Source organism: Lepidothrix coronata, unplaced genomic scaffold, assembly GCF_001604755.1.
Source record: "Lepidothrix coronata isolate B3197 unplaced genomic scaffold, Lepidothrix_coronata-1.0 Scaffold100, whole genome shotgun sequence".
In the NCBI taxonomy this organism is placed as follows: Eukaryota; Metazoa; Chordata; class Aves; order Passeriformes; family Pipridae; genus Lepidothrix; species Lepidothrix coronata.
The window spans coordinates 247944-271632 of record NW_016690280.1 but is presented as its reverse complement, the minus strand read 5'-3'; the positions used below and the strand labels follow the sequence as shown (position 1 = coordinate 271632).

The window sequence follows — 23689 nt, the reverse complement described above, 5'->3', positions numbered from 1 at the left end:
CTTAAGTCACAAAGCTGGATATCAAAAATAGCATGGGGAGTATTTTTAAGTGCATTAAAAAACAGTGGCTGCAAGCCACGCTGGAAATGGCCTGGGAATACATATATATATGTATACATGCACATATTACACACACACAAAAAATATTTATCAAATATTAAATTAATTAACAATTTAACACATTTAAATAATGTAATGTAGTATTGTAATATTAAAGTCTGTATCGACTGACACAGACTGAAAAGAAAGGACAGTAAATCACCACCAGTGGGTGCAGCTGACTGAGTGGAACAGAAAGGTCGTGCAGTTCAAGAGCACTGGGTCCCTACTTTCAAACCACAGTTGATCATCTTGCTTCAGAAGCATAAGAAAACCAACCTTCTCCTCCAGATCCTTAATTTGTCTCTTTTGGATGTCAGTTTTATCTTCCAAATCTCGGATCCTCTGGAAATCAGAAAAGAAAGCATCTACCTTAATTTCTCAGTAAATCTGTTCCACTGAACTAGTAACTTAATGTTCCAAGTGCAAAAAGCCTAGAAATCCATTTCTGTGGCAGGGATAATCTTGTGTCATACTGTGACTCCATCCCCCCACCCTGCCAAACCACAGCTTTACCACATGTTCAACTGCTCAAAATATGATCCTACACACATGTAACTGGATTCTCAAATGCTGGAAATTAATATCAATGGTGGCTTTGTTTCACATTATCTGTTTTTTTATTAAGCCTTTGTTAAATAGATGGAAAGTGTAAGATCATGGTTATACTCTTTGCATGCACATAAAAGACACAAAGCATGAAACAATTCTAAAAGCTAGATGCCAGGCTCCCTCATGGCCTGGAGCTTGACTAAATTTGACCTCAGGTTGTGTTCCTGTACAGCAAGGCTGAATAGGTAGATGTGTGTAGTTCTTTTCTTACCTGATGAGCCTGCTGGAGCAGCTCCATCCTCTCCTGAAGAATCTGGCAATCATATTCTCTGCTCTTCCTCAGCATCTGACGCCTTAGCTTTTCTACTGCTGTCCTCAGCTCTTCCTGCTGTTTTTCAGTGAGTAGTTCCCCAAACTTTATCACCGTTTCTTGCTGCAAAGCATTGTACAAGGTGGCCTCAAGCTCCTGGATCCTCTGGTTGATGCAATACCAAAAGCCAGTTAGAGATGAAACATGGTTTAAAGCACATTGGGAACTGGGGGGTTGGTGGCAGATTCCCTGCATGAGAGGTGGTCCCTGTGCTCAGTTGTGCAAAAATGTGAAAAACAGAACTCGGAAAACGGTTCCGTGTTCTGGAAAAAGGATATGAACTTTTATTTTTAAAATATTTTAATACTAATTTTCACTGAAATCCCGTACTCTTACTTTTTTTAAATGCACTTAACAGAGATGGAGTTTGATAGAATTTTCATACCTATTTTAAGGGTAAAATATTTCACCAATTCTAAAACTTCAAGCCATTGTGCTAAAAAACTCCAGTTGGACAAGCTGACATTAATGAGCAATATCTGCCTTTAACTGTTCTAGACTTCAGGAAATGTTGCCTTTTTACGACATGAAAAGGCAAGATGCTGTGTTGAAGCCATGCAGATTGCATGCTAGTACATCAAATAATGAGAAAAAAATCAAAATTAAAAACCCCCCAATGCTAAGAAAAAAAGCAAAACCCTCTCTTCCTGATTCAATAAGAGTCTATGCCCTATTGCAGGGCTGTCCAGTACGTGCTGCACAATTTCCTTTGTACATACCATGTATGCTTGGTCAAGAGCTTGTTTCCTGTAGTCTAATTCTTCCTCCAAATAACCTTTTATTTTGCAAAATTGCTCCTACAATGAAGGATCATTTGGACAGAAAAATGAATTAGTTACTCCAAATACTTTGGGAAGTTTTATGAAATCATCTACAGATACCTGATTCAGCAGGATGAGGAGACTGGTTCTCAACTGACTCTCTGCAGAGTTATTAATAAGGTAGTAACTTTAACATAACACTGTTTGCTTTCATTACATAATTCATTAGTTTTTCACTGGTCCTGAATAAAATGTAATACAACAGCTGATGTTTAGACTATGAATCTTATGAGACAAAGAGTGCAGGCACTTACATCCCTGAAAATTATTGAGCAACCTTTGAGCCCTCTGTACTTATTAATAAACAGTCATCCTCACGGAAAGAGAGAGAAAGCTTTCAAACTTTCACTATTTCTGTTTCTGTTATTCTGCTGTTGCATGTGAACCAGACTAGGAACAATTTCATGGATTCACCAATAATCAGAGAAAGGCTGCATAGTGCATTTGCCAATAGACTCTCCTACTTCTCTTTTGGCACATCAACTAAGTGTGACACATTCAGTGTCCCCAGAATGTGTAATAAGGAGAGTTTTCTTACCATATCACTTTCCAGTTCCATCATTTTCTGATGCAGAGCAGCTTCAGCTCCCTCAATCTGCTGGATCCACTGGAGGGAAGACAATGAGAGCTGTACCCTGCTGTGTTTTCTAGGCACACGAGCAGTGGGATATCTACAGCTTCTTGTTAGTCTGTTTTTAGTAACCTATTGCTAGTTCTGGGCTCATCCTGGGGCTGTTCTCCTCCTGTGACAGAGGCAGCCAGGATGTCTGCAGGCAGCACTTGGCAGGGAAGCAGCAGGAGGGTCACCACTGCCGTGTCACTGGAAGATGGACACGTCCTTGGATGGGCAGGGAGCCCATTTCATCCCATGGATAAAGGCCCACAATGAGGCTGTAGCTTCTCAAAAATAGCTTAGCTGGCCAGATGGCAATTCTGCTTGCAGAAGTGGAATTGTTCACTAGAGTCCTTCGAAGCTCTCATGTTGATGAAACTGTTTTGCACTTGAGCCTCAGAAAGCAATTTTAACCAACTTTTAACCCCACTTTCTTTTTCATTTCCAAAACACGGAACTTAAAACACATACTGTCAGTGAAATTTTGGGCACAGACCCCTTCAGAAGCTTTAGAAACCTCAGGCCTAGAAATCTCAAACTATATCTACTTATGGCTTAAATGTCTGATAGTTTTTCATTCAGTTTTCCATTTCAAGTTTTGTTTGATATTCTTTTTGTATTTGCAGTTATCTCCACAGCTTGGGCCAGATGAGTTTGGTATTTTTGCTGGCTTAGAAGGTGTTTGGGACTCTGCTGACACAATTTATTTGGGGAATCACTTTCAGTGCTAGAAAGTTTGACAATATTGACAACAACAGGGCATAAAATGTGTTAGATGAGGCTTTAGATAACACCTGAGAAAAGCAAGTACACAATTTACCTTTTCTGCCAAGGACAATACGGTGGAAGCCTGAATTATGGCCACTTGTTCTTCATTTCTTAAATTCTGTGACGAGAAAGTGAGGAAAAGAGAAAATTGGCAGCAGTTTCCTGCATGAATAAGGACAATCCAGCCTACAGACGAGGTGAACAGTTTTCAGAGGATCCCTGAAGTGCTGAATATCCTATTCCCATTGAAACATTCAGAGCCCACTGCTTCTGCCCTTCCATATGATATGGACTAACTGTATGTCTTCATTAAATTGCATCTTATGAGAAATGTAAACTAAAATGAGACCCATTTGTTTCTCTTCATGCTAGTTTTACAAAGGTGAGTTTCCATTATTAAAGCTTTTGTAAAAATAATGCTGATTTACACCAGCACATGAATAGACAATCATGATGCTTTGGGATTTTTTTCCTTGTACACTCTCTTAAGACATATCTAATGTTGGCCAGAGATACAGGATGATCTCTTTTATGTGGGCAGCAGTGCCCTCTTAGAAAGCCACAGGGAATTTGATAATTATTGCCTATTTATGAAACTGTTTGGAGGAGTCTTAGTCCTGAGGAAGAGTGGTTGACTCAGACTGTCAAACTAATTCATGTGCTTTCCTGAGTGAATGGAGCACAGTCAGGCCCAGTTCCAAATATCAGTGGCCTCTGGACATTCTTCCCAGTCTGCTAAACCAGACGTAAAAGATGCATAATTTAAAAAGCATCTTAGAAAACAGACATAATTACAGGTATCACTTACTGTGCTGTACAAAATGCAGCTTGTAAAGGGAAAATATCTCCCATTTCAACTTACCCCATTATCACCTAGGATGTCTAACTGCTTTATGAGGTCTGGGATGCTGACATCCTGCAACGAGAGAAGAAGGTAAAGGCATGGCATGCACCTTTCATCATGGTTGCAATATCCACCCCTCCTATGATATGAACCACGTGGAAATCAGCCATTTTGTTTTATCCTGTGGAAATGCATCACACATTGATTTTGGTTGCCTTTGAACCAGATTTTATCATTATGGTGAGAATTTTGAGTCTAACTGAACTGTGTCAGTCACCACACTCTTACATTAGACTGAGTTTAAACGCCTGAAATTTAGTGGAATTATTAGTAAGGGGTTATATGGGCAGCACCCACCACCCCTGCAGGGAGAAGCACTTATAAAACTGACCTACCTTAACCCCTTCCTTCATGCAGTAGATCTGTAGAGCACTCACACCATCTGAGAATGGGTGAATCTGGAGATTAAATGGTGGGGACCGTCTCTCTCTTTCCTGCAAACAAATTGGCAAATATGCCAGAAGAAGATATTAAAATAAATGCACACAGAAAATGCCACAGCTGCTGTTTACACCATGTTTCACAAAGCCAAGCTCTTCATTTTACAAGTCGAAGGAAGAAACATTTAGACCTAGTCTGAAAAAGTGTGCCAAGAGGGGCAGGATCCTAAACCCAAGCTAATTGTTTTACAGGAGATTATTTGATGAATTATGTCAATTTGCAAATTGTCTGTGGAAAGGCTGTCACCTAGCTCAAGTGATTTGATATCTGAAGTTCTGAAGAACTATGTGTTGTTGTAAACACTCCCTTTAGAAACAGGTGTTTGACTTTACACCATTAGGACACTCAGATTACACATTTGCTATCCTGGTACCTTGTACTTTCTAACATCTGTGGAAAACAATATGGTCAAAAAAGTTGATCAACTTAGGTATTTCTACATCTTTGTTGCTTAAAATTTACAAATATTTGTCCAGTTTTAAAGGGCCGAAGACAAAAATAAAAATTTGATGATGTTATTTCTTATTCCTTTCAGGTATTCAGGCAAGCACAGAAGTGAAGATGAAACTTCACTTTCAAATTCATTTTTAGTTTATGAACGTTTAATTCACTTGATCAGTCCAGCTCCCTGTCACATGGAAACACAGCTGACAGGTAGAACTGTGGGTCACTTCTATAAATAAGGGGAGAGACTCACACAGCACTGATTTACGAGACCCAGGAAGGGCTCTGTGTGGCAAATGTATTTGGCCTTGGGCAGCAACTGAAATGAACAACTGAAAAATAAACCAGTTTACAGTGGATATTAGGGCAGGTGAAGTTTTGATTGGCTGGCATGACAAGAATCTCTAACTAGGGGCAGTCTGTGAAGAGGGAGCTTGAGGTCTGGCCCGTCCATACTTCAGCTCACAATTAACAGTGCTGGGCCTGATCTGTTACTGTTTTATTGCCACATCACTCGTTTAAACCCTTGATTAAAGTGGGTGTCCAGTGCAAGTGCACTCTAATTTTCTACCAGCTCTCCTGTCAGGAGCCCATCCATCACCTCCAGCTCAAGGTTGCGGAACTCCAGCAGCTCGTTCTGGTCTCGGGCATCCTGCAGCTCCTGTTGCAGACGGTTGTTTTCTGCTTCCAGTTTCTCTATCTAACAGAAATATGTAAAATCAGGATCTGTGTGACTGTTACAAGAAACATTAAACATTTGGTGAGTAGTAGTTGAGGTAGCACAGGCTGTGCAAAATCAAAACCCTAGAGATGGTTCACAGGATCCAGATAACCCTCCAGAGTGAACATGCAAAACTTGGGAACACACCTTGTCTAAAAGTTCTTGGTTCCTCTTAATGAAAAGCTGCTTGTCTTCCACCCAGTGTGAGTCCTGTTGGATGAAGCAGTACAGTTACACAGTAATCAAATTCCACAAGGCTGGGCACATTTATTGACAACTGGAGCCACAATATCCAGGCTTTAAAATCCTACAGGAACAAACTGCCATTTACAGATCAACATATTAGTCTACCAAGCTGTAGCAAGACTTATGACCTTGCCAGACCTGCCTGTTTACTGACCAGCAACACTGCATCTCATGGAACTTTATACTGAAACTGTGCCAGGTATTTTGTAAGCAGAGCGGGTGAGATACAAAACAGGGGAAAAAAAAAACCACAATAATCACTTACCTGTCCTTTCTGTGCCAAAGTTTTCTCCAGATCTTCTATTTTGGCTCTATACCTCTGGACTTCAGCTTGGAGCTGCTCCTGAGCCTGTTGAAGTCAGGCACAGCATTAAACAGTGACAAAACCAGCACTGTGACTGGTAGTAAAAGGAAACCAAAACCAGCAGGGCCTGGGTTCATGCTGTCAGTTCCACTGAGTGAGAAACCACTAGAAAGATTCGGACTCAGTGATGTTTTTTGTGCCAGCCCTCAGACTGGCACACGGATGACACAAGGGAACGCAGTGGTGGATCAGCCCCAGCTCCCCACCCAAGCCTGTTATTACCATGAATTGGCATCAGAGCAGCAAAACACAAGTTCAGGTACTTGAGGTGCTCTGCTCAAAGACCCTGGTAAAGGGCAGTCCCTGAATTTAAAAATAAAGGTGCTTAGTAGATGACAGTGGCAAAAGGCAGTGGGAAGAAGCAGTTACTGCTGCTGGGGGGGTCTTCAAGAGCTGACTCAACAAACTAGTATGATCTCACAGCTGACTACTTTGAGCAGGAGTTTGGGCTGGAGACTGCCTGAGGTCCCTTTCAGCCTGAATGATTCTATAATTTTATTAAAGGCACAACATTTTTAGCCTTGGAAGGTTTACTGTAGTCTGCATCACCTGAATATTTGAATTCAATTTGCATTTCTCTGCTAGAAACATTCAGGTGTTCCTAAAGTAGGTGCAATGTGTGCTTTTGTGAAAACCCACAAGTCTTCATTTACCTTTAAAATGCAACCCTATCATATGCAGGCAAAAGATGAGAAAACCTTGTGATTCTGTGCCAGGCTGCAGAGTTGTCTGCTTTGGCAGACCTGCCTAACTGCAGAGTTTTCAGGTTCAGGTGGAGGACAGCCTCTTGTGAACTGAGTGATTAAAAGTCACACTCTTTAAAAATGCCCCCAGCAAACGAGTGAAGAGATCTCTCTCAGTGTCAGGGACGTTGTATGTCCTCCATTCCCCTGTATGTCCCTTTGAGGGGTTTGTATATCCTGAGAGCAATGAAATGCTGGTACCCCCAAACAAATACTGACCTTGGCTTCTCTTTCAGCATCTATGACCCCTCCTGTCTGCTCCTGCAGCAGTGCATATGCTCTCTGCAGGGCCTGGTACTCCTTTGTCAGCTGCCGAAACCGCAGCTCTGACTCTTCCGCTGCTAAACCCTGAAGAATAGGAAGGGACATGTCTGAGCACTGGGACAGCAAAGCACTGCCAGAGCAAAGAATGCAAGTGTGATTTGTTAAGCACAGTAGTTGGTTTACAAGTCTTGATTCAAATAGCTTTTTGAATCACAATGAGCTTGCTGTGATATGAAATAATAAGAATGGGGAGTTTATATAGCATTTATAGGTCTTTAAGCTGAAAGAAATGTGATAGGTTTGTTTCCTTGAAGGGGGAATAGGAAAAAAAACAACCTCAAATTGCAATGTAGTCATAGCTGTAGACTCTATGGACTAGGTTGTGGAAGAAACTCTCAGCATTTCAGTATATGAGTAACCAAAATAAAGGTCAAACTTAATGAAATACTTATCACTCAATATGCACTATAAAAACCTAAGTGTTCTTTAGAGCCTGACCACTTTTTTTGGAAGTCATAGTATGAAAACCCGTATTTGTTATGGAAAGAGTCAGATCTTACCTCATCCAGATCATCATCTGGGGTTGCTGGTGTCCTGTCTGTTCTATATGAGGCCACAGAGGATGTTTCAGAGTCCATGGAATCATCATCATACCCAAAAAATGTATCCACCACATGTCTCTATAGAAGGGAAAACAAGATTTCTGAACCTTCTTGGAAACTCGTAGCTTGAGTTGTGGAGGGGGGCAGGGGAGAGTTGCTAGTTACTTAAAAGACAATGTATGAAAAACGAGCAATGGGCTTCCCCTGCAATTACCAAATCCAAACAAACTCAAACCACACTGAAGATTAGATCTTGTGCTGGTGGAGAATAAGTTTGCTGATTAACTTTCCCGAACCGAGGATCTGTCTGAGAATTGTTTTGTTAACCACAAAGCTCTTCAGAAGACATCTATCAACATGCAGACAGGTAATACCACAGAGAGCTGGAAATGTGTGCAGAATGTCTCCTCTCACGGACACTGCTGATACTTTTAAAGTCTCGGTGCTTCTCCTGCTGATATTGCTGCTGGACTAAGTGAGTGAAAGCTGTGCTCATACAAAACTAGCACGAAAGAACTTTTATCACATCTTTCCAGGACTGCAGTAACCAGCACATGTTGCAAGAGATTGCTCACACTGCACAGTTTGGTTGTATGTCTGACGCTTCACTATCGCCAATCTCAGCAGCTGAATTAAATCAAATGAAAATGGTCAGATGTGTCCCGTGAAGGCACAGATGTTTGACCCTGCAGGCTTGGTTTCAGGGCACAGATTTGAGCATTTAAATAGTTGGCTTTTGAATAATTCTGCAGACAAACTGATCTATGAGCAATTAAGATGCACTTCTGCTTTGTAACATTTTTCGCTTTTGCTGACAGGTTAAAACCTTCTAAATCACACAAAAAACATGTACCAAAGATGCCAATTACCTTTTGCATATATTATAATTTTTGTTCAGTGTGTTGTCAAGGGAAGATAATTGCCATATTCTCTGATGTTATGCTCTCTGGTTTAGAAATAAAGTTTACTGATGAAAACACTTTTCAGTCCTTGTCTCCCACTTGTGTCTACTGTGTATTGCTTCACAATCCATATAGAAACAATGTGATGGCACCTCTAGGATTTACTGGTCTGAAACTCCCTGTGTGTAGGACAGTGTTGCATTACTTTCATAGAACATGCTGATGCACTAAGGGATGTCCTTGGAGGACCAAGAGCAAGCAAGCAACCAGTATTTTTGCTGTTTGGAGGTGGGACATGAGTGTTGCAAAATCATTCTTCACATCTAGCTGATAAAGGAGCTATTTGAACCACTACTGACTACTCAGCTCTAAAATTGTTGTAAATTATTCCAGTTTTGGATTTAACCCAATTCAGGTTGATACAAAGGCCTGTGGAACCGAGCAGGAGGGAACCACACTCAATTTCTCAGGCAGGAACTTCTACTTGAAGAGTAGAGATGCACAAGGATTTTGCTTTAAACCATATGTGCTGTGAAAAATAGATCCCAGAAAACAGTGGGAAGGTCTCTTGAAATGTAAATAACTCTCAGACTAACAGACCTTGAGACCAATATTTATAGAAACCAGATGGAAGGACGATTATTGCTATTTCAGGGGGAGGTGGGAAGCCCCGTTTTGCTGAAAGTAAAATAGCTGCACACCCTTAAACGAATTTCAGAGTGGATTTAAAAAGCTCTCCCAAAGTAACTAAGGTGTTTATAAACCTGATTGTTAAAGCAGATTGTTATAATCCACAAAGCTCTCTGTAATCTGATTGCTAAAGTGTGTTTTCCTACGCAGCCTACTAGCATTTTGTAAACTGAAAACAATTTTTCTTCTTACCTTAATTGGTTTTGAGCTCCTTTTATGCTTCCTGCGACGAATGAGTTTCTCCCTGTCCTGGAAAATAAGATTAAAAAATTACTCTCTCTTCTTCTTTGCAGAAGGCCAAACCTACAGAGGAAATAAATCAGAACTTCCAGTGGCTCTCTGCATACATTCAAACAGGAGTCTGATTCCAGGTGGAAGGGAGGATTCATATCCAAATCTGAATGTGTGTCAGCTGAAAATCACCTGAAGAAAGCCCTTGTGCAGTTGCCTTGAGCAGCTGTCAAACAACAGGCACTGAGGGATTGCCCTCCAAAATCCCTGGGAGACCTCGTGCACGGGACTGGTTTGGACCTCTGTCTGCCTTCCCTGCCAAGGAGATGCTGCCTCTATCTCAAAGTCATTAAATGATGGGAGTGTTGATCTCACCACTCCTGGCAGTGATGTCTCAGAAGAGACAACAGCCTGTTTTGGAGTCCTTCTCCTTCTCCTCAATATTATAATGCAAAATCAGCTGACAAACAAATTGTCAGCATTAAATGAAAGAACATGCCTTGTGAACATGTAGGTACCTTCCCAAGCTCCACAGTTCTTAGTCTGCATTCCTTTCTGGAGCTCAATTCACACACAGTGTTATGCTTTGAGCTGTAGAGGCTGATGCTGCACTAGAAATTCAGTTAAACTGCACACATGCACACCTACATCTAAACACCTGCAGATGTTAAAAGTAAGCAAGGCATTAACTCTCAGACCTCTGGTTAGAAGAAGAAATACCACCAGTAGTGGACAGTACACAGCAATCATTCCTAATTTCCCAGTGCTCTGGACATACCCTTGTTAACTCATCGATTATGTTCTGCTGTTCTATGACCTGAAGCTTTAAGAATTCAGTTTCTTGTTCCTCATTGGCCTGATCCAGGTCATTGAGAGATCTTAACTTCTTTAGAGGGGGATGTGATGTTATTTTTTCTCTCTGTGGTAAGAAGAAACAGATAAAATAAGCTCCAGCACCTAAAAGACCATCTTTTAGTTAAAAATTAGACGTTACCTCTCATTTAAGCTGTACAGCCCTTTGAATATGCTTCAGCTAAACCATTTTTATTAATACCCATCAGTGCCTTTTAACAATAAAGCAGCACAGCAAGGCTGAGTTCTTCAACCAGAACAACAAATCTTTATCTGTTTAGTTACGGTGTGTCAATACAGCTTCTGCAGCAGCCCTTAAAGGTCACATACTGCAGTTCTTCCCTGGTCACGCATCAAGATGCCCCCAGATGTGGCAAATAGAGTTGAACCTGTCCAGTGGGTATGCAAATAGCATCTACTCCCATGACCCATGTGCTTACTGATGCTCAGTGTATGACCATACACAGTGAGGAAACGGACATGCTTTACTCATGTGAAGGACATGCATCCAGTCAGAGCAGGAGGGAAGGCAAAAAGTGGTAGTAACAGATCTATTTTAACTACAAGTCCATATCCTGCCTGCTCCTGAGCATGTGTGGGAAAAGAGATGGCTACAGCCTGTGAGAATTACTGTAGCCACCGACAGCTCACTAAGGTTCATGATTTGGGCATCCATAGCATGAAGAGCAGATGTCAGGGAGCTGAGTTAGAACATATATGCTGTGTGTGCAGATATGCACCAGCAGTGCTGCCCACTGATGCCTAATGCATGCAGATTCCCCAGTCCCTTCTCTGCTCTGAGAGAACCCAGGGCACTGTGATCTGCACTACCACTGCTGTGGAAGAATAACTCTGACCCATGACTCCTGCAATAAGTTTATCTGTCTTCTGGGCATGGGTGAATTGCAGTCTTAAAGTGGATTAACCTTGTAACACTCAAGTCTTTTTTCTATGAGACAAGAAAGTGAATCTGATCATCTCAGCCTAATCACCAGGAAAGCTGCTCCCACTGCAGGGCACTCAGCCTGCTCGGGACAGTGGCTGCTGCAAGCCAGGGACAAGGCCCACAGACACACTTGGCAGGGGAAGCTTATATGTGGCAACCCAGAACATCCATCTCCCTGTTTATTAATGCTAAAGCAACATCAGTGCATGTGTAGGACCCTGGATGCTGACTGATACTCAGGGCAATCCCCCTTGAAGGATATGCAGACATAAATGCTTTGAGCCCGCTTCATATAGCCCCTATATGTGAAATTTATAGCCCTAGACAAATTTAAACACCACCATTCTCCCTTTCCCATATCCATCTATCATGTATATGTTTTATGGAAAGCAGTATGTGCTCAGTGCCACACTAGAACTTAAGTTTGCATCATCAGCTCTAACAAGAACATATACATGCAAGATGAACATTATGCTGGCTGAAAACAACACTCTTAACAGCTTCCTTTTTGAGTTCCAGGTGCAAAATAGAACAGTAGGACATGCCTCAATAATGCAACTTTTGTTTTTTCTTCTTTTTTTTTAAGCAATTGAAACTTAATATTCTAAATTTGGGGATAGAATTAAAGACTGTGATTATGCATTCACCTAAATATATTGCCCATCTATGCATAATACACAGAGTTATAGTATGTAAGTCTATAATAACACAGACCTAACCACAGCTGTATATTAGCAATAGTATTACACTCCATATACAACAGATACTCTCTGTGTATATATACATGCATACACTATGAAGATTTGGCCACCAAAACAGACATAGATCATCCATTTTGCTCTTCAGTACCAACCATTTCTATATTTTCTTTAGTGACTGCTTTGAGTTTATCTTCCATGCGCTGCAAAGACTGCATAAGTTCATCATTTCTCTTCGTGAGGCACTTGTTCTTTTCCAGAAGAGGTTTACATTGTTTCTCAGCTTCTCGGACACGTTTCAACTGGATTGATAATAGTAATAAATAATTGTCATGAGAGACATGAACACACTTGTAATTTGCAATCTTGATAAGACACTATTTTGCAATTTTGACATCAAGAACATTGAGGAGATCCAAGCCAGCTAAACTGACATGAAAGGAGTGCATTAAGAATTATAGCGCAGGAATAAAAAAAACCAACAAGAGTTGAACTTATCACACTCATCCTTAATCGCAGAAGTAGGAATGTGAACAGGTCAAAAACCCAGTGTGATTCAACACACAGGTATCACCAGAGGAGAAAATCAGACAAAGATATCAATTCTCTGTTGTCCATACTCCCTAGACCCAGTACTTTAATATTCTCAGCCTGGTCAATTACTGGAGAGACACTATAGACCTATTTCATTTACAAGTCTCACCACACACTGCTGTTAACTCAAAAGTCAAGGAGGAAACAGAAGCATTCATGTGGAATCCTATAAAGCCTCAGTGCCTCAACTTCCATTGTGATTTTGTACTCACATAACTTCAGTGAAATTACTATTTAACACTAGGATAAAAAAAATCCTTCTCAGCCTCCCCTCTCTGCCTTTCCTTACGGCTCTCTACCTCCTCTCTCTGCCAGAGCAAAGCTCACACACCAGTTCATTTCGTTCATCAACGAGCAACGTGTTCCTGTCCTCCAGCTTGCGGATTGTGGCGTTCAGCTCCGCTATCCTCTTCTGGTTCCTGCGCAGGTCCTGTGGGCAACAACGTCACAGTCACTGATCCTCCTCAACATACATGCTTGGGAAGAGAATCCTCAAAGAACACACACACCAGCCAACCTCAGCTGCCATCACCAACAAGTTATCTTTAGGGACTTTTACAATACCGAACATGCCGGCAAAAATACATGAATTTTTGGAAGGAAGTGTCTGGTTTGGGGAATACTTTATTTGAAAACGTTAAGCTGTTTGAAAAAAGTAAAGAAAACCAACCAGATGATAATTTTTCAGGATGGGTAGAAAAAAGCTAAAACATTCCAATTTTTATTGCCTTTTCCTAGAGATTGCTTCTATTTGCTGAGCCACTACATCAGGTGAAAAGGTAAGGACAACCCTTTCAGTATCAATTGCATTTACTTTCTTATTCCTCATTTGTGTATGTGTAAATATGCTCTCACATATACTTTAGTTGTGTAAACACCTTCAGTTTAGTCACACAATGGGTGGGTTTATATATACATTTGTTGTGTAAACATCTTTAGGTTAGACACACAATGGGTGAGTTTCTATATACATTCCTTGTGTAAACATCTTCGGGTTAGTCACACAACAGGTGAGTTGCATGCTTTGTGAATGACACCTGTGGGAAGACTAAGACAGACAAAAAGGAGGATCTCCTAAGAGTCTCATGGATTCTCCAGCCCCTGCCCCTCCCAGCCCATCCTCCTAATTTTATCTGGTTTTGAGGATGTATGTTATCAAGGTAGTTATGGCCATCAAATGATTCTTTCAAAGGGGCACTAATTACTTAAGGTGTTTTATATTTGTAAATAGAACAACCGAGGAAACAAAGTTTTGCCCAACCAGCATTCTCTCTGAAGACTCTACAGACATAATTTTTCTGTAGTGAATAAAACAAAATGTTTTCCAGGGCCTGAGAAGCTATTTCAGCAAGCAAAACACATCCATGCTCCTGTTTTTCAGGGACCAGTAAAACCTGCATACAGGGCTGCTGCAGTGCTCCGAGCCATCTCCAGCCCTTCCCGGGATCTCTCTCTTGGGACTGCTCATGTTACACTCTGCCTCCTTCACCAAGAAGAGCTGCTCATCCAGAGCTTCCTTCTGCAGCTGCAGCTTCTGCACGTAGCCTGTCTGTGTCTCCAGTTCTTTCTCCAAGGAAAATATGATCCTGTCTTTAGCCTTGATCTCATCCATCTGAATGAGAGAAACACCAGAACAATATTACTGTGTGAAGGCAACAGCATTTCAGCCTTCTCCAATCTTGTAGTATATGATTTACTTAAGAGCACTGTTCACCCCTCAAAACTGCTCTACCAAACTGCACCAGTTTCTGCAAATCACTCTGGCAAAATAAAAGTACTATTATCTAGGAGTGATATGAATCATTGCCTGAAAACAAAACTTATATCTATGTTAAATTTTGCCTGAAGCTGCCAAAGATCCTTTCTAGTCTTGCAGCTTTCTAGGCTTGCCAAAATCCTCCCCATAGCATTTTTCAAAGAGTAGGGTTAGGTGATGGTCTCCATTAACTAGATGTCACTCTGATACAACTTCCTCCACTCTGACAGCAATACAGTGCCATTGGAAACCATTGTGTAAGTCTGAGAAAAGCAATTCTGGACATGTTCAAGGTTCTTATGCAAGTAAATAGCCTTCAAAAAGCCTTTCATCAGTTGCTAAAGATAAAACCATATAATACATATGTAGAACATGAGTTGATTTTACTAAATTGCTTTGTTTCATCCTGAAATTCACTGCAGTTCTTTTTTATACTAAAAAACTGAAAACAGCTCCTCAATTTCAGATGAGAAAAAAAGAAGAGTAGTTTGTCCTTAGGGTGAGGCAGAACAAGCAAGTGCCAGTGTGGTTTGGAGAGTCTCAGTGGGAGCACTAAACTGGGGAGTACCATTCCTAGACCACGGCACAGGGAAACAAGGCAACCTGCACCACTGCTGGTGTGGGCCTCTTCTGGTTCATTTTCCCCAGTAATTACTGAAGGCTATGCCAAGGCCAAATCAAAAAGTGTCTCCCCTCCTGCCATGGTTTAACATGTTCAAGGTACCATAACATGGGCTGGAGAAACCAACAAACTGCAAGTGCAGATGCAAACGCTCTTTATCTAACCCTTTTCACCACGCAGGTATTAACATCTCAGGAAGCCAGCTCCTTACGGACTAGGCCAACCCCTCTCCTGCTTTAAGTTATTAGCTGCCATCACAGTGCTCTAGCTGACTCACCATGATCTATCTCTTCCTGAGAAATGACAGTGAGAAGTTTGTAACACTTTTTCCAAAGTGAGGTGCATTGCAGAGTTCTGTTATGCACAAAAAGCTAAGATACACAGAAGGCAAACTCAGGGCAGCATAAGAGAACACACAAACTGTTTTGATTACTGACCAGGCGTCGGATATCCCTTTCACTCTCCCATTTGATCTTGGAAATGGCTTCCTGGTGGGACTGGTGCTCGCTCCGAAGATCCCCCGCCTTGATCTTATCGGCCTGGATCATGTTGTTAAGGGCCTCATCTACCTGCTTTTTGGCAGACTTCAGTTCAGTGATTTCCTGCAGAAGCTTAAGGCGCTCAGAGTCGAACTGTTTTCTGGCCTCCTCGCGAGCCTCGATGGTCAGCGCTGTCCGTACTTTGTCGCTGCTCCCATCCCGCAGCGCGCACAGCGCGGACTTGAGCCGCTGGATCTCGCTGTCCCGGACCTTCACCATCCGCGTCATCTCCTGCTCATGCTGCTTGATGAGGTTCTCCCTCACAGCCTGCAACTCCTTCATTTTCTCCTCATGGAGCTTGGCTTTCAGCTCCGTGATCTGCACGGTCTGCTTGCGCTGCTCCACCTCGCGGATACGCTTCGTTTCTTGGGTCTTCTCTCTTTCGAGTTTAGCAACCTGCATCGAGATACAATGAAAGTCACCTGCTGCCAACGTAACGTTGTCAAAACAAGCCCACCCAGACATATCCACGCCAACACCCTGCTGCAGACCCCAGATAATCCTCCACCCTCCTGCAAAAAAACATGGGCCAGCTCCTGAGGCACTCACCTAAGTTACACTGCCTTTACTCAAACAAAACAACCCTGTCTTCTCCAGGTGTCCTGCCTCCCACAGTGACACTACAAGTACTTTCAGTATTTCCTTAGGAAATAAGACTCTGTGTATGTGTGTGCATTTGTTTAAAACCCTTTCTAATCCAGCAGTCAACATCAGTCAAATTCACCAGAAAACTGGAGGGCTCAGGAATAGCAAGGTTCCTACAACTTTCATGAATGTACTGCTCCATTTGAGGGCCAGAGGCTTCTTAAACTTGTAGCTCAGTAAAAAGGAGTCTTTTCCAAGGGAGCCACAGGACATCCACAGCAAATGCTGCAAGCTGGGAAAGAATCAGACCACTGTTCTAGGAGAGAGCTGTGTGGCATCTGTTGAATTCTGTGATGCCACTTTTTCCATGTGTTTCTCTTCCTCAGCACAGACATTGCTATTTAAAACCAAATCCTCACTCACCTTAGATTTCTCCTGATGCAGCTCAATTTGAATGTCTGTTAGCTTGGTCCTGAGTTCCTCATTGGCAGCCTGTAGGGCAACAATCAGTGCCTCAGGCTTTTCGCCCTTGCTACGTCCTTTTTTTGACATGGTTTCTTATCTGCGAGAGTCCACGTGTTTATTTCAAATACAGACTGCCATCTTTTTCTGGTCCTTTCAGTGCCAGTTAGTTCAGCAACCACTGTGTGACATTCCTTAAGGTCCTGGACTCAGCTGCTTTGGAAGCCCTGCAAAAAGTAAGACATACAATTTTTTGTCAGTGGACACTGCAGCAGGACAGCTCACATGGTTACAGATCACAATAGAAAGCTCCCATCTCCAAACACTGCAATCTTTGTCTGAAAACCTGCAAGGGACACCCCAGCACAATCATGCTTCTGTCCACCAGCCTGGCCCACTCGTGGGGATTGCATGTATGTCCTTTTTCAGCTCTCAGAAAGGGGCACCGTGCACTGAAGACAGGAGTTCTTTTACTGTAAGGATTAGTGCTGTTGAAGGCACAGGACTAGAATGGACAGGTTATCTAATCCAATCCTTGCAGTCTGAGGTAACCACAAAGCAGACACCTCACTCTCAAGGATCTACCAACCATATCATTCTCTTCCCCTTCCCAGCCCTCAATCCCCTGAAAGATCTTGTGTCAAACTCAAAGACTTTTCACAGCACTCCTACCATCTGCCACAGGAGGAAAGGGCAAGTGCTGGTCCTCATCAGCATTCTGGGTCTCTGTAGAAGCAGAGAACTAATGATGTACAAAAGCCTGTTCAGATTGAAAATTGATCCCTTCACCATTTCCAAGGGATTGTAAAAAAAATTCTACCAATGGTTTCTGTCAACTGAATTTTATTGGGAAAATTCTGTCCTAAGCCAAGGTGATGCAATAAGCTTAAATCCAAGCACATCAGCATGATATACAGATCAGGAAGCCAAGGGGGTTTTCCATATCACTGAGAACACGAGTGCCCCTTTGTCTCATATACCTGTTGTTCAGGGTTTTTCAGTGGGGGGGAGGCGGTGGTGGTTTTTTTGCCATGGTGCCATGTTCACGTTCACATGGTCATTCTGACTTTCCTACCACATCCATGAAACATGCAGAAATGACACATCCATACTGATCCTGCTATCCTGAAAACAGTCCTCCATCACTCAGGGCTTCCTATGCTGCTCCCAGTTACACCACCTCTGAAATCTTGGCATTGCTTTGTATACAGCTAAACATTGGTCTTTTATGAACTGTTTTCTTTCCAGAATGAGCCACCTTGGATGCTTAGTCCTGAAAGAATAAAGAGATAAATAGAGGTGCCCAGCCTACAGATGGAATGCTGGGGTGCCTCTGGACAGCACAGAATGAATGGCAGCAAAAAAGCCCACGTCAAATGGCAGTACAAATGAGCTGGAGAAAGAACATATTAAAGGGAGAATCCATAATGAGGGTCAAAAAACATATTCTCAGTCTTCTACTAAAGGGTAATTTAATCCTTAACAGCTAATCAAACAGGCATTTTTATTTTTTCCTCTGCAGACTTAAACCAGAGGTTTGGTATTTAGTATGCACAGCCATTCTAGAGGCAGCAGTGATATGCTGAGAGCATAGAAATTTGTGGGACCCCAGGACTGCTGAGCTACTGATCTTGAGCTGAGCAGACAAGGCTTCAAGGAAAGTAGCAAAGGGCAAACAGAGAAAGCAGAATATTTTCTACTCCTGTGAAAGGAAAAATGGGACACAAAGCATGAAATTACTCTCATTATCCTGTGACAAAACACCAGCAACTCCATGGTTTAGAATCTGAAAGTGGGGGTTTTTTTTTGCTTATGAGCCCCCTTCCTTCCTCACTGCAAGCCTACACAGTTCATTGCTTTCACTAGCACTGTCAGGTTTAATATTATCCTGCAGGCTCCTCCAGCAAAAGCCTGCTCTCACAGCCAGGCTGCCAACAGTAACAACTCCAGGAGTTCTGCTATTTTGTGTGCAGTTTGCCATTTGATACAACTGATGTTTGGTCAAAACACAAAGATTTGCTCTGAAAAGCAAAGGGCATCACTTAATAACTGAAGCCACCATCCTGATCTTTTGAAACGCGAAATACTAAGAAAACAGGAAGCACCAGAACCATCTGAAAGGGAATGACACGTGTGGATATGCACTGTCTACCTGGCCTGCAAAGAATGAATGTGATAAAGCTGGGCATAATGTCACCAGAAGTGCAGTGCTGTGTGCAACTTTCCTGGTGAATGAAAACAAAATCTCTATGGCATAAGGACAAAGCAGATGTCAAGGATGGCAGAATGACTGATGAATGTACAACTGCTCTTCAGCAGTCAGTGTAAACAGTGCATCCCTAAGAGGCCACAACCTTATTCCTGCTGAAATCAGTGCAGACTGCCCTCTGCCTTTTCTGAACTGTGTATGAGAGACAAAGAAAACCTTTCAATTAGCCCAAATTAAACAGAGCTTGGAAACAGGAATAAGCCCAAGAGCAGTACTGACCTCCTCAAATCTCTGATAGCTCCTTAAAATGAAACTAGATGCAGGTAACCCTCTGACTCTTGCTGCAACAGCAAGGAGGACCTAAACACCTCTGAAGCTGCTGCACACCTTGGAGGATACTGGATGGCAAGTCCTTCAGTTACAACACATCCACCACCCCACATCATGTAACAGATGAGAGTCTGAGCTGGGTTTAGCAGGGCTGAACAAAGCACTTCAGGTACTAATGGCAATTAATTTCAAGAAGTCCCAGCTCATGGGACTGGCTGCAGGTCTGTTCAGGAATTATCTAGTAAGGGAATGACTCCACAGGAAGTATAACAGCCACAGGCCACATTGTCACTTCCCCACCTTGGCTTCCACTGAAAGGAAAACTGCTTGGTTTGGAAGAGCCTATTCCTACTGTATCTCTTGATCTGGACATCAGGCTGGAGAACCAGACTTCACAGCAAGCTATGGGGGACTGCATCTTCTGAGATGCATATTGAGTTAAAATCTAGTTAATTCACTGGAGAATTTGCCACACTTCTCATGAGAAGTAATAGCACATTGCTATAGGCTGTGGAGTATTTATCAGTAAGAGCTCATAGCTACACTGGAACTTAAACTGCTACAGCAGTACAAAAAGGCATATTTGAGTCTCAAGGTTTGTTTGTTAGTTGTTTTGGGGGGTTGACTTCTGTTGGGGCTTGTTTTAGGATCAATTCAAGCTTAGCTGCATGATATAGGTAGAAGTTTATTTGTATTCACGCTCCCAGAGGTCTCAAACAAATATTAGCCTCTCAGCATGACAAACACTGAGTGTGCAGATAACAGTGTGTTGCTTCCCATGGCAGAACAAGCCATAAAAGCATATATGCCTCAAGGAAAACACTCCATAATCTTTAAGGTTGAATGTAAAAACACAAGTATAACTGGATGAGCAATTACACTGGAAGCTTCTTCCTATACAGTTTCTTTATTCTTTTGTTTTCCTTCCTTCCTACAAATCTCACCCATTGCTATTTCTTTTATTGTGGCTTCCATCCTTTCCTTTTTAAATTCTTTTTCCCTTTATTTGCTGTTTGCTCTAGTTCTTTCTTTTCCATGGCATTGCAGGTTACCTTCTTGTTGATATTTGGGTTTAGTAATACCTTAGGAGAGTACAGAGGAAAACAACTACATGTGCTCCTCGATAACAGCATTATCCTTTATATGAAGTGGCAAAGGAATCTGTTCTGAATGTTGCTCCCAATTATAATCTGTGTATAACACAGCTGACCTCTACCTACCTAATCCATTTCTCTCCCTTTCTCCTATAGTCATTTGTTGTTTTGTTTTCTCCAAACCAATAAACACATTTGTTTACCAAAACAGGCTTTGCATAATACAGAAACATACCTTTCTCTGTCTTTACAAGAGACACCTTGGGATGGAAACACCTGGGAAAGAAGAAATGAGCACTTCACCACCACAGCCTCTACCCTCTTGAATCAGAGTATTCTGGGCCATGAGGTAGGTGGAGATGCCAAAGCATTACAAAGCCCTGTGCCTCTGCTTCAGGGACTGGGGATCACTCAATCATTTTCATCAGTAGCTCTCACGCTTTTATTCTCTGCAAAATTGTTGCTGCATGATACTGTCCAGAGCAGGAAAATGGTCACAGATGTCTAGTTCCTTGAGTATGAAGTGTGCAGGTCTCTGCAGGGAGACACAAAGCCTCCACTGGTTACACCCACATCTCAGAAGTAAAGAATATGAAGAACAGCCCAAGCCCTCCCCTATCAGTCATTTCTCTATTGATTACAACCCTGAAACACAATTTCAGGCTGAAGGTGAAAAAGCAGTGGAATGAAGTTCGCTTTGAACACTCTTTTTTCTCTCTCTCTCAGCATGTATCCTGCTGATGAGGCCCTGGGAATGACTGCTCCATTTCAAAGTTCTTTTTAAGCCAGGCATGCCTTTCAGGGTTAAGCAATTAAGCAATTGCTTAAGACAAGACACAGATGTGCCCTGCCAGCACATGGAAGGTCAATCTGAACTCTTGGCACAGGAAGAGGTGGCTCTGAGATGGCTGCTGAGAGCTGAACTCTGCTGTCTTTGGCCAAGAGAACCCAAATCCTCCTCAGTCGGGCCCTCATGGTCACAGCCACAGTCAGACCTCGGACTTGCCTCTGCTACTGCAAGTCTGAGCAGGACCTGAATATGCTGCAGGCTGCCTCCTCCAAGCTCGCACTAAAATGTCAGCATGACCTTAGGCTGAACAGCCTTCAGCCTCTGAGGTGCTGAAGCCAACCAAGATGGATTAGTAGGGGCAGGAATCAGCTGATAACACATTTCTCAAGAGGGCTTGTCCCCTGAAGCTGTTGTTGCAGTGAGTTCAAACATATGCTTGCCTGTTCACATCAGGACAAGGTCAGTCATACCCCCTTATCTGAAAGGATTCACAATGAAACAACCCCACAAAAGATATCCGAAAGTTTGGGGAGGGCTGGAGTTTAGCCTTCCCCTCTAAATCTGTAAAAATCACTACTATACTGAATATTAATCTGTCATGTTGGGGTCAGGCTATTTCAAAGCAATCTCTTTTTAGGGAAGGACTTTGTCATGAGAGTTGAAGGCTCAAAATTGGCTCCTTTCTCTGTTTTGGTCTGCCAGGAACAAGACAAGTTGCAGAAAATGCCTTCCCAGTTTCACTGGAATAACAGCACAAGAGAAACAACACTGCCTTTGCAGGGGAAGTTCAGCCAAGTATGAAGGGGTGTGAGCATGTATCAATTAAACAGCCATGGGCATATATGCCCCAGTTTGCACAAGTGACAGGCGACCCCATATTTACAGAAATTGCCTGGTGCCTTGTCAGGAAAAAAGCTGAGGCTTTGTCTCTTACAGCTCTCTGTTGGAGTTTCCCCATTTTTAGTAAGACTCTTATCTGTTTTATCTTGTTTACTGTAATAAAGTGCATTAGAGGAATCTAGCCAACCAGTTTTGTCTTCTGAACCATTGGTTTGCTTTTTCCACAAACTGTGTACAAGATCCACTTGAAATGGCATGCCCAAACTGTGCAGGCAAAATGAACTTCATGTGGAAGTTCACAGTGGACCATACATGGTGGACAGAACTTGATTGTGGGTGCAAAGAGGGTCAAGGCCACACACCACAAAATAATATGCATAATGCAAATTTTGCTCTTGCCCCAGCAAACACACTATGTTATACACTTTTATCAGACCTATATTCAAGGACATACATATAATGACATAACTGCAGACTATGCCTTTCCCACCTGGTAGTTACTAGGTAGGTTGTCTATGAATTCCAAAACATAGCTAACAGTCCAAACACACATCAGCTCAAAGAAGCCTTTAAAACAGTAGTCCTGAGCTCTTTCTCACCCCTGGGAAATAATCCTGGGCACACTATCCTCTGAGAGACTAGGACATGCTTTACTCTCCATCTTGACCTCATGTTTAAATTGTCACGTCCACAGGCAGCACAGGGTTTCACTGGCAACTTCTAACTGCAAAGAACTGGACCAGCCTCACAAAGTCATTAAAAAAACATAAATTATGTTGCATTTCCATCACTCTTGCCTACAGCTATTCAGAAAAAGTAGAGAAACAATCTGTAAAACATGATCTCAGAGAAGACAAAAATCAGAACGGAAGAATATAACCAATCCCATGGTTAATCTATCAGCACAAAGCTAACTTTCCACTTGTACAGAAGAAAACAAAAGAAATGAGAATAAAAAAAGTACTTCTGGGACTTACAGATTCTTTCTCATCTGTCAAAAAGACTTGCTGCTGTATTTTGGGAATTCCTTGGCATTCCAAGAAAAGCTTTTACTCTTATGTGGAATCGGTTTCAAGTAAAAAGCGAAGAGACAGCAGGTCGAGCAACCCCTCTGCCCCAGACACTTTACAGCCTGATGTGCTCCTCCTCCTCCTCAGCGCCCGGAGGGAGCTGGTCTAGGATGGGGGACAGGAGAGGATGGGGGTGACAGGCAGATCATTAACTGCTCATCATGTACACCAAGGCATCCAGCCGTGAGGACACAGGCTCTGGCATTCAGCCTTTCCAAAACAGGAAAGCTCACACTCGGAATGTGGCAGTCGTCCCACATGGCTAAAGGAAAGAACCTGTCCACGTGCCCGCACAGACACACCTCTGCTCCTCTAGGCACCTTTGTTTTCTGTCCTTCTCTCAGCCATCCACCTCACTGTCTTCTCTAATCAACTCTCCAGAACACTGGGCATGGGGAGCCATGCAGCACCCAATGGCCTCGGTGGTTCCTTGTGCCCCCAGGAGCCCGGCTTTGAGCCCCAGAGCCTGCCTTTGTGCCCCCAGGAGCCCGGCTTTGAGCCCCAGAGCCTGCCTTTGTGCCCCCAGG

General features: G+C 42.5%; 1 protein-coding gene across 3 annotated transcripts in view; it reads right to left on the bottom strand.

The window, feature by feature from the left end:
• The window catches only part of JAKMIP2 (janus kinase and microtubule interacting protein 2), a 45832-nt gene that overhangs the window by 8194 nt on the left and 13949 nt on the right, over window positions 1-23689 (bottom strand). For all 3 annotated transcript variants that reach the window (XM_017822874.1, XM_017822872.1, XM_017822873.1), the window contains exons 2-20: window positions 16791-17056; window positions 15681-16178; window positions 14268-14477; window positions 13197-13295; window positions 12427-12573; window positions 10554-10694; window positions 9737-9793; window positions 7911-8030; window positions 7306-7434; window positions 6245-6328; window positions 5881-5943; window positions 5614-5712; window positions 4463-4561; window positions 4086-4139; window positions 3276-3341; window positions 2381-2449; window positions 1741-1818; window positions 923-1126; window positions 379-444 (exon numbers count right to left, since the gene is read on the bottom strand). In XM_017822874.1, coding sequence (XP_017678363.1) covers window positions 379-444; window positions 923-1126; window positions 1741-1818; window positions 2381-2449; window positions 3276-3341; window positions 4086-4139; window positions 4463-4561; window positions 5614-5712; window positions 5881-5943; window positions 6245-6328; window positions 7306-7434; window positions 7911-8030; window positions 9737-9793; window positions 10554-10694; window positions 12427-12573; window positions 13197-13295; window positions 14268-14477; window positions 15681-16178; window positions 16791-16919 — 2412 coding nt within the window. In that variant the 5' untranslated portion in view covers window positions 16920-17056. The remainder of the gene's footprint in view (window positions 1-378; window positions 445-922; window positions 1127-1740; window positions 1819-2380; window positions 2450-3275; window positions 3342-4085; window positions 4140-4462; window positions 4562-5613; window positions 5713-5880; window positions 5944-6244; window positions 6329-7305; window positions 7435-7910; window positions 8031-9736; window positions 9794-10553; window positions 10695-12426; window positions 12574-13196; window positions 13296-14267; window positions 14478-15680; window positions 16179-16790; window positions 17057-23689) is intronic.